This window comes from Aplysia californica, unplaced genomic scaffold (genome assembly GCF_000002075.1).
Source record: "Aplysia californica isolate F4 #8 unplaced genomic scaffold, AplCal3.0 scaffold00037, whole genome shotgun sequence".
Classification (NCBI taxonomy): domain Eukaryota; kingdom Metazoa; phylum Mollusca; class Gastropoda; order Aplysiida; family Aplysiidae; genus Aplysia; species Aplysia californica.
The window spans coordinates 468,861-480,485 of NW_004797307.1; the positions used below are offsets into that span (position 1 = coordinate 468,861).

An 11,625-nucleotide genomic window follows, 5' to 3' on the forward strand; every position below is an offset into this window, starting at 1 on the left:
ATTTTGCTTGAAGCTGTGTTTTTGTATGAGAAACTTGTTTTTATTTACCACAGGTGTTGGAGGCAAATGGTGGTATTGTATGAAACAGGATATCAAAAAATTGAAATCTCTATCTCAGTCATAGCTTAAGTTTATAATTTTGCTTGATGCCATTTTAATGCATGAGAAAGTTGTTTCCACTCATTTTTATTAAACCAAGCCGTTGGAGACAAACGATGGTCTGTAAGGAAAAAGGAAATTAACAAATTGAAACCTTCACTGTTGAGACATGCAGCTCATTCTCTTACCATCAAGTTGTGCCATGCCCGTAATCATCATGTCAATGACAGCGTCCATGTAGCGGAAGATATCTGTCATCCCAGGCACACCTGACAGAGACTGGAACAGTAACTGCGGGTTCAGGAACTGACTTTGCAGGAATCTGTGAAAACATTTGACTCGCAGTTTAAAGAAAGTGAAATTCTAATGGTATTCATTAAAAACAATGCAGTATTATTTATGATAATTAAAAAACATTAGACAGACTCATTACTTTTGTGTTTGGATAGGTATTAACCCAATAAATCCTGACCTCCTGAGCCCAAAATAACCAGTCCCCAGGCTATCTGAGAAAAAGAAATACATACATGGCTACATATTCCATGAATTCTGCATGCCTTCTTTATTCAAACTAATTCCCTCTTCCCCAAGCTGCCTTGAACTTTACAATAGTTTCCACGAACATATAAGTCCTTTTGAAGTTATTTTTCCCCTTTCCATTCTTTTTACATACAGTGTGAGTTAGCTGAAACAACTTTCATACAGAAACAAGAAACAGCACTTTGGGGAGTGAAGCTAATATATCACTACAGCCTTGACATAAAGAATTTATCTTTTTGAAGTATTTCGCTTTGTAAAAATTCTAGTAAGCTTCAGTACTTTGAAAAATGCCTTGACATGGAACTCCTCAAGTGACTACAATGAATCTGCTCCAACAGCCGCCTATCCATGACAATCAGCTGTACAAACAACCTCTTCCCACTGCCCTCTTTGCATTAAAAAAAAATTATTGTAATGACACTGTGCAAGACTTTATTCCTCCTCCTCAAACGATGACCATCTTTGACAGTTTCAACTGTATTGCCCTTTTTTTACTTTTAATTTTCCTTGTTTCTCACATATGTTTCATTGAACTATAAAACCAAATTATTTATTGCCATTTTTGATAGAGCAGACAGAACATCTGGCTTCTGGCCTCATGGTCTTAGTAACTCAAAACGACTTCAACAGCATTTCCATCTGACAGCTGACTTGTTCCTCCTCCTCATGTGAGGCAGTGTGGAGAAATCAGGTCCTCGTCAAAACCGGCATTTTCCGCAGTTTGGGAATTTTTGTTGAATTTCTGCCCTTTGGCTCAACACCTTTCATGTCCTTTAAGAAACACATCCATGTGTGGGTTTTACTGAAAAACGTTGATAAAAGGAACAAAAAATGTAAATTTTCAGTTTCCACGGACTCCCACGCTGAGGAAATAACTAAACTTAAGCGGCCATTTTCTAGCAAATTTGACCTCTGAAACCAGGTGACCCCCACCTCCTTCAATAGGTCAGGATTTATTGGGTTAATACGTATCTCAACTTGTATCCAAGATAAATATTTTTTTCAGAGAATGCTAGACAAATGAACGAGCTTTAAGATAATCCAAATAACCCCACATGCCCAAAAAATGACAAGAGCCTGATTCCACCGCGTCGTAACACATATATAAAAAACAGCAGATACTTACCCAAGAGGTGAGTCAAAGAGCGTAGACCAAGATGTCAGCTGCTTCTCCACAGGGGCCCACACAGCGGGATCAAACAAACGGTTAGACATGCCGAGGCCTGATTCAAGCTTGGAGAAAAGGTCTTCAGCCTTGTGTACAACCTCTGTGATGTTGTCCAGGCCCATGTAGGTCTCGTTCAGCTAAAATATCAAACACGAACAAAATTGTCAGAAAAAGTATAATTGTTTCTTCCTCTCCCTCTTCAAGTGCAAGATTTGAAACAAACATCAGCAATTGTGATTTGGCCCATGTATGTCTTGTTCAGCTAAAATATCAAACACATACAAAATTGTCAGAAAAAGAGTTTTTTCCTCTCCCTCTTCAAGTACAAGATCTGAAACAGACATTAGCAATTGTGACTTGCAACATATTTCTCTACTCAGACACTCTCAAAAAAACCTATATCATCCTGGTCTTTTCATATCACCCATCTGTTCAAGTTCTCTTGGTAGGTTATTATAGTTCTACCTCAGCCTCTTTTGTCTTTTACTGTTCTATGAAAGTTTATTAGCACTATCAAAAGTAAGTTGTTTGTGTAATATTTACAGAGTTGAGCTAAGTTATGGTTAAGTTGAGATTGCACAATACAGGATCAGTTTATAAGGAAGAAGGAAAGACCAACTGTAATTTTTAACAAAAACTTGCCACTAACTATCAGAAACATTTTCACAAAACGCCATGAGATCCCTAGCACATTCAAAGATTGTGCAGTATATACAGTGCGACAGAGAGAACAAATTGAAATGAGGAGGATTGCTTTTTTTTTTTTTGGTAAGTCTTTTACGACACTTGCGACTACATAAGATCATATGAAAGTGCGGGACACACTAAACACTTTCAGTTCAGTAGGAATTAATTTTGAATTTTGCTCATGTGGCGGCCGAAGTCTACTCTTATAGATTTTGGACCACCAAAGGATCTTTAACGAGCGCATAGACATGGATTTTTTCCCCCCACTCCTGCCCACCCAGCAGTAATGGGTACCTGACTTTGAGTTGGGGAAGTAAAGGCGATTTGGAAAAGAACTGGCCACCCTACCACAATATGCCGAAGGCCCAGGAAGTTGTCTCACCAACAGGGCAATCCCAAATGTCCAGATTCGATGCGGGAACAACTTTACTTTACCCTAAGATCAGGGGTGTGGCTGAAAGACAGCAGTAAGAAAGAGCCAAGGAGTAGCAGCAGAATGGCTGCAAAAAGAGTCAGGAGCCCAGAGGAAGGGGCACAGAGGGGGTGGGGGTGAGGGCTGAAAGTGGAGACCAAAGCTGACGTTAGAGATCAGGAAAGGAGGGGAAAGTAGAGAATTTTAGGGAAGAAAATTTTCCGTCACTGTCAGGTTTCAAACCTGGGATTTGTTGAATGAGAGGCAAACACCATAACCTCTAGACCACAAGAGCCCCCTGTGAGGATGATAACAAATAGATTGCTGTGAAACCAACACAACCTTCCATAGGAAAAGATACAAGACCACAACTAGTAACTCAGAACCTAGTTTAACTTACAATTGAAGAAAGTTTCCGAGTGAAAGCGATATCATCAATTTCTTCCATGAAACTGGAGATGTTGAGAGAACAGAGCCGAGCCATCCATGCCTGATAGTCCCACTTTGGCACTGAGTTGGGAGGTGATTCAAACAGATCATCAGGATTGATGGCACAGAATGACTCAAATGACATCACTTGAGTTAACTGAGTGGAAAGCTGGGGAAAAATTGAAAAAGTTTCAGGTTGAAATAATACACATACAGTTGAACCTGTTCATGAACTTAAAAGACGGCAAAAACAAAAAAAAACCTGCCTGGGCCACGACAGCCAATTTAGATAAAGTACATGTACAATGTAAGTGCCTGAACAGTTCAGGTAGGAGGTGGGGGTAGGTGTGGGGGTGTGTAATTAACTCAGTTCCTTCTCTGAGCCATCTTACCAGCAGCTGTAAACTGTGACAATATAAAATAAGTTATGGACCAAACTAAGAGTTTTTTTCCACCACATAATTAAGTGGTAAAAATTATTCCAACTTTCATTCCTAAGTAGCAAAAAAATCAAATATTCAAGCAAACCATACAAAAGTTTTTTTGGTATAACTTTCACAAAAGTACTATCATTAGCATTAACTATATAAAAGAGAAAGGTATTTCCAAACAAATTTGTATTTCAAGTACACCTAAAGATTCTGTTTTTGTTACAAGAACTTGAATGCTTGTTACAGCTACATGATATTTAGAGAATAATCATTCTCAAAAACAATTCTCCAACGCTTTTGTTGTTACGTTTTCATTCCTCTAAAACAGTCTCACCTTTTGAGGAGCGAAGTTGTTTGTGTAGATTAAAGTCTCCAGCAGTTCTGGAAGCTCATCCAGCAAACCAGCTAGCAACTGAAGACTCGGGGACTCCTTAAATGCTTCTGCCAATGTTTGGCCTGAAGAAGAGTAGAAAAACAGATTTGTTCAACACAGTTGCTAAAGAAATAGAAGCATTAGAAAAGCCTTTGCACTGAAAAAAAATATAAAAGGAACACATGACACCGGAGGATCCATAAACCACATGAGTTCAGAAGTTATCCCTATCTAAAAAATAATGTAGAGAAAAAAGAAGTGGATTACATGAAATCCCCTGCATGGAACTCTTTCCCTGATAGACCATTTTTTTCTCACTGTGACCAAGCCATTTTTGTAGCCACTTTTTCTTATTTGATTGTAATCCAAAAAAATACAATTTCTTAAAAATTATAACAAAAAACTCAAATGATAATTTCCTACTAGACGGTACAACAACCCTCCTCCCCCAGTCCTAAGATAAAGTAGTGGTATCTGCGAGTCGAAAACGTCTGGAATTGAATGAAGAGATTCAAACTTTGACAAACTGCAAAATGTGGCTCACATCCGTAAATCTTGGGGAGCACAGGCAACAAAAGGTAATTTTCCATAAAGCCAAGTTATCACAGTGCACACACAACTTACTGTCAAGGATCTCCATGAGCTGATCTAGCACAATGTTGGTGACAGCGATGGCTTTGTCATACACTGGGAGGATTGTGCTAGCAACATCAGGAGCTAGTGAGGTCAGCAGGTTCGACACAATCCCAGAGATTCCCTGTGGGGAGCTATGAAGGAAGAACAAAATACAAAACATTAAGTACTTTCCAAATACATTTATGTACAAGATTCCATAAATCAGCAACTCACAACATCTTCTATGTCTGCTCAAACCACTCACAACAAACACAAATCCTAGTCAAACTGACAATGGCAGCACAGAATGATTAAGATAATGGGCTGGAAAAACATGCAACAGCAACAATAGATATACATCCACTTTACAGAAAGTGACCATAACTCACTGCAGTTAGAGTGATGACAAGCAATTAAGTAAAGCATCAGTCACCTTTTCCATCAGAGACTAGAAATCCTGGATGATAATTCATAAATCTTAGTAGTCACAGCGGAAAATAAGTATAACAGAAAAAATGTTTGCCTCACAGTGAAAAAGACTTAAAAGATTTTGAGAACATTTACAAAACTCCATGATCCATTGCCATTCATTTGTGAAAAGCTTTCAGAAACTGTTTCTTCAAACATTTGATAGCACATTATACTCACTTGCATTACACTTCATCTAATGATGAATGATACCAAAGACTGTATTCTACAAGATGATTCACTCTCTATAAAGAGTGACCAAATAAACAATATATGCACAATAGTTCAGTTGCTGAAGACCAGCAGTGACAAAAATGTTTTGTTTCTCAAACTGAACAATTTTTGCTTTTTTTTTTGTACACCAGATACGTCACGTCCTAAAAATAATATCCAGCAAACTATTTTCAAATATCTCGAAAAGTAACGAACCACCTTGTAGAGTACACGTCTTCGATGATACTAAAAGATTAAATAAAAGAAACAAGGTACAAAATTTAATAGCGCCTTTTGCTTAACAACGTTAACTACGTGAGCATAAGCCTGGGTAAAGAAAGAGTTGAACAATCCAATAAACTTACAAGTCCATGGATTGACTTGACCAAACAGAGATGCGAGCTCCAACTTCATCCCAAAGGGTAGTGTTGAGAAGTCGAGAGAAAGGGTCCACTGGAACACTGACCGGCTGATTCATGATGTAATCTGTGTAGGACTTGAGTAACTTGTCAAACTTCACCTGAACCTCTGCAGAACTCACTGCAGGGAGGGTCCCGTTCTCAAACTGCACAGAACCAACGACATAAAAAAGATATTAGAAAATACTATCTTTCACAAGTGGATTTATGAGTAATGCTAAAGCTGTATAATGACAAAGAAAATTACGTTCTTTGTTCATCTTGCAGAGAGAAATTTGTCTCTGCCATTAACAATGGCAATAGTTTTTCAAAGTTGATGTTGTGCACTCATGGATACAAACAACATTAAAGGACATAAATATAGCATGACATGCTGAAACACTTCTGCTAAACACTTCTGCTCCATAAACATTCTCTCTCTCTCTTTCTCTCTCTCTCTCTCTCTCTCTCTCTCTCTCTCTCTCTCTCTCTCTCTCTCTCTCTTTCTCACTCTCTCTATCTCTCTCCTTCTTTCTCTCTCTCTCCCTCTCTCTCTCTCTCATTTTGTTACTATCATGTCAGTGACATGACAAGAAAGACTTAACAATACTTTGCACCATCTGTCAAACAGTATTTGGAAAGACTGTAACTGATGATGTCTTACAAGTAACATCAGTCTGTTTGTGCCCTGGTATTCATTGAGCTCCTGCAGAAAGGCTTCAGGGTCCACTTTGCACATCTCCGACTTGAACTGGGCCATGCTGAAAGCCAGACCCGGGGGCACGGTGAAGATGAGGTCAGCTGGGGTTCCACAGAAAGAGGGCCATGACTCTAAGGCCTGTGGCCATCTCTCAAGCTAAGAGAGGAAAAAGAAGAAAAAGATTTTCAAAAATCAAAATCCATTTGTTGCTAACACTACTATATAGAGAACTTAAGATAGGGATATGAACCACACTGTTTAATGTATAGGACTGAAGTCATGGGTTACAATATTTACTTGTCAACTGAACCTGTAAGATATGCTCTACACCCTTTGGGTGGATGGTAGTGAAAGATTAAACAGATGAATGGAAAGAAAAGAGCAGAAGAGACCAGAGGGGATGGCGAGAGGAGCAGGAGGGCGGGGCGGGGTGGGGGTGATTTATAGCTTAAAATTGGAACCCAATAGTACATGAGTATAGCAAAACATGAGAGACAAAAGTCACAAATTCACTACAGACCATTCAAAACCATAGTCCATTCAAAACCACAGTGCATTATTTTATAACGTTCATTGAACTTCTTTCTTCAGCTTAGTAAACAGAAGTTTCACTTTTGTTCCTTTATCACTACTTTGTACTCGTACTTCAGCTAAATATCTACATAGACTAGAAAAGTAATCAAGCTAAAAATGTAAATCAGAACAGCCCAAGTTTCACCTTTTCCTGATGGGTCAGAACTGTGTACATGACTGTCTGCAGCATCTCTGGGGCTTGACTCAGAAGATTTAACACTATGTTGGTGTTATAGTACTGTCTCATGCCCGCTAGTGAAGCACCTGGTTTCAAAATAAGAAAAGGGAATTTTTAAAAATATGAATATAATACCAATAAAATCAACAAAGTCATAACCAGAACAGAAGATTTAACATTATGTTGGAGTTTTTGTGCTGTTTCATCACACCTCCTTGCAAATCACTTGGTCCAGAAAAAGCAAAGGGAATATAGAAATACGAAAATAGTGCAAGAAAAATAAAACAACTGAGTCAAATACCTGGGACTTTGATCTTGGCTCAAAACACTCCTATACATTTTTATTTAATTTGAAGGATGTAATGGAGGTTATACAAACAACCCATAAGTGGCCCGTGCCTGGTAAGTTAAGATGTGCCTGAAGGCCAACATGTTGAACGAAAACGTGTGTTGCAATGCAATAAACAGTCTCTCGTCACACTCGGCTGTTTCTAGATATCTGGCACATTCTCATTTTCCTCCAAATTATGTTTTTGTAACTCTTCAACTTCAATCAACTATAATTTTGGAACCAAAGCAGATAGACTTATACTATTTTCATCCATTTGCAAGCCTCAAAAGATCTTTCATATGATAGCCACGGTGTTATCCAACTCACACTTCTCTGCCTCAGAATTACAAAGTTCTCTCCGCTCAGTACCTAGTTTTGAGAAATTTGACATCAAAGATTTTACGATTCAAATCATATCAAGCTTTTTCGAAAGCAATTCTTTGAATATCTTGAAAACGACTCTGAATAATCTTACAATTTTGATAGAGCAGATACAACATTTGGTTTCCGACCTCATGATCTTAGTAACTTAAACTGGCCAAAAACAAAAGAGAAAACTTTTGTAATTCTAAGGTAGCGACACGTGACTTGTTTTGTCATGTTGCTACACATGCTGTAAAATACAGACAAGGTTGTCCTAGACGGCCACATACTGTCAAAGAGAGAAAAGTTGTTGTCTTAATCAAATGAATGTCTAGGACGGTTTCATTTTAATAATTTCTTTTTACCTAAGCAAGAAGTGGGATGCGGTTGTTAGTACAGGTGACTGTCTTGGACAGGTGGCCATAAGAGCATTTTTGACAGTAGTTTGTTAGGTACAACCTAATTTTGACAACGCACCTGTCATCTGGTCCAGCTGCTTTTGCATCAGGTCGACAGCGACTTCGATGAAGACAAGAGTCTGTCTCAGTTCCGGGATTTTTTCCATTGTGCTGTACACCAGCATGGTTACAGACGACTGCCAGTTGTAGAAAAAGCTAGAGAAGTATGAAACAGAAGGAGAAATTAAGAAAATATGCTCCTTATCAACAAAATTATATCACGGACATTTATCATTTTTATTTAATACAATGTTCTTATACAGCGACAAAATTCTTAGAACTGATAAATATCCTTCCCTTCTTCAGATAATGTCCACCTCTGCTTTAAAAAAAGGAAAACCTTACATCTAAGGATAATAAATATAACATCACGTAGTCGATCTGTCCATGTAAAATAAAAACTTCAGACCCAAACTGTATACACCACCTGCAAAAAAATACCACCTGGAAATACTAAATTGAAAAAAGTGAAACTATAAGCTCTACTGATCATGAAAGACATCTGAATAGAAAACTGTCAATCTTGTAAAAACTAGATATCTAAGTCATATTTTCCATATTTCAAAAATTAGATACTTACGTCATGTTTTCCAGATTTGCTCCGAGCTGTTGCAGACTGTTGTCCAATTTGTCCCACTCTGCTGCGTAGACTGACATATCTGTCAACTTGTTATCTCTGTCTAGTATGAATGTGGGCAGGTTCGTTACCAGCTTTTCTAAATTCTTATTCAGCAAATCGTACTCAACAATCAGATCAGCAGGATCCACAGTGAGGTCAGCACTGGTCCTGGCCCGAGACAGGTCATCCATCTGGAAAAGTGAAAGTCACAGTTTGTCCACAAATAAAATTGTTAACAACTTTTCAATGCCACTTAATCAAGAGTGGTCCAGGCAGAAGGAAAAAGAACAAGAGTATAACAAACCCCCCAAAAATAAGCCAAGACTCACCACCTCTCCAACATGGCTTATATCTATACAACGTTACTGCCGTAAGCTGACAAAACGGCTTTTTTCATTTTGCCGCCAAAATTTTTTATTTGCTATATCGAAAGCCTGATTTGTTACCCTACTTGCGCAAAACAAATTAAAACTGTGACTAGTTTTTTAATAAATTTTAATTTTAATTTTGGAATGACTCTAATTATAAATGATTACGCTGACAAAAAAAACTTCTTTTTCTCGAAACTGCCTTTTGTCAGCTCACAGCAGATTAGGGATTGGCATAGTTCTGTTGTAGGCCAATGTGTATTTTTTTTATCACCAACATATGAAGCCATACCAGACCTCTACTTTAAAAGGTCAGATGTTCAAAGATGAATATCATGGAGAATGCAGGTAACAGCTTGATGATGGGAAACTAACTTCCTGCAGCACCATTTCAAACATGACCAAGATAGTTAATAAAACATTCAAGAGGAGTGAAAAAAAGAAGTATGAAGATATCCTGATGTTTAAGAGTCTTGATGGCAGTAATTGTTCTCAAGACCTGCAGTTTCTTTTTATACAAAACACCGTCAAACACTGCTGGTATCCAAAATACTGAAAGTTGTGATACAGGAACAAAGTGAAAGGAGACAAATTTGGAGATTCCAACAGGACCTTGTGTGGAGGCTACTTATTGCTTAAAACAAACAGGTCTTTTGCTGTTATCCATGAAAGAAAAGGCTTGACACAGTCTAAAAATTAGACATGGGAAAACTACGAGAGTTCTCTGGTATACGCAGAGTTGAGGAATGGATTTGGCAAAATGGAATAACATGGTAAAAAAAGTGAAAAAAAGGAAGTACTTAGACCCAAATATGACTGTAATCTACATGGCCATCTTTTAGGATCCCTCAGGATGTCTTTCTAATGCAAGCAAAGATGAAATATTGGCTTTTGTAACATCAATGATCATTTGTTTAACAGAAACAAGACTCACCGCAATAAGAAATGCCTCTAGACCATTCAAATGTGTTGCAAGTTCTTCCAAGAGCACATTGATATCTATGAAGCGGAGCTCACAGATTGCTTGCTGGAGTATTGCTGGGTCCAGAGAACTGGCTTGGACAACAAATGCTTCTGAGAACTGGGTGATATTCACACACAGTACCCCAAGGTCCATGTCGAAAACAGCCTGTGTTGTAAACAAAGCCACACTTATGTTTTTCACAGAATTTTTTGTCTTGAGAATATTTAATACAATCTGCACAGGTATTCAAAGCAATTGGATGCAAAAGATTTACATAAATTTTGCAGCATTTGATTAATATGATACAATGAAGAACAAAATATGTTGTTAATAAATAGGGCTCCACAGTAGTAAAGCTTTACATAAAAGTTCAACTGAAGACCTATATAGCGAATAGGGAATAGGCCTACAAAATAACTCTGAAACAAACGACAGTATCTAATTTACATTGTTAAACCCTTAATATTATCAACTAATATACAATTACAAAGTCCAAGACAGCTATCCATTGTCCAGGAGATAAATTGTTATCTTTGACAGGTAGATATTTTTGACAGTCTCATAACGTGAACCCCCCCCCGTAAGGGCAGAAGTGGGAGGAAGGGGTCACTTTATACAGGTGATTGTCTTGGGCAGGCGACCATTCATTAGAGCAGGTTCACTGTACCGCCAAAGCCTCTCCCTACCTTATCTGGCCGGGTGAGAATCCTCTGTAAGGTTGCAACACCCACAGCATTGAAGTCAGGGCTGGACATGAGAAGGTCTTTTATTTTGGCTAATTCTGTCGAGTTGTCCATTCTCAAATACTCAGTGAGGACAATCACTGGTGATGCTGAAAAGAATTTCAATCTTTTTTAAAGAAAACTTTACAAAACTAAAAGAATACATGGGCTTAAGAGATCTGCACACCTAAGGCCCCATTGGCAATTTAACGTAATACTACTGCGACAATGACTGAATGTCTGTGTGTAGGTGTGCACACATCTGCCGTGCGCTAACAAAATGCCTTTTACAATTCACAGCAGTTTCGATATAAAGAGACTGTCAGTGTAACCATTAAAAAAATAACGGTCTCCCAAAAATTTAATTCTATTTTATTCAAAAACTAGTCTCAGTTTCACTTTGATTTTTTCACATAAGTTGGGTAACTTATACGGCTTTTGATTTAGCAAATAAAAAAACTTGGCTCCAAAATGAAAAAAGCCATTTTGTCAGCTTACGGCAGATATGAGGGTCTA

At 38.0% G+C, this 11,625-nt stretch overlaps 1 protein-coding gene across 1 annotated transcript in view; it reads right to left on the reverse strand.

The window, feature by feature from the left end:
• LOC101860234 overlaps positions 1-11,625 on the reverse strand; it is a gene marked incomplete in the record, with an annotated part of 177,628 nt that overhangs the window by 93,822 nt on the left and 72,181 nt on the right. The window contains 12 exon segments of the mRNA XM_035973942.1: positions 288-421; positions 1,766-1,944; positions 3,307-3,504; positions 4,101-4,222; positions 4,764-4,906; positions 5,801-6,000; positions 6,498-6,689; positions 7,252-7,370; positions 8,456-8,592; positions 9,017-9,246; positions 10,358-10,552; positions 11,074-11,219. Of these exon segments, the coding sequence (XP_035829835.1) occupies positions 288-421; positions 1,766-1,944; positions 3,307-3,504; positions 4,101-4,222; positions 4,764-4,906; positions 5,801-6,000; positions 6,498-6,689; positions 7,252-7,370; positions 8,456-8,592; positions 9,017-9,246; positions 10,358-10,552; positions 11,074-11,219 (1,995 nt within the window).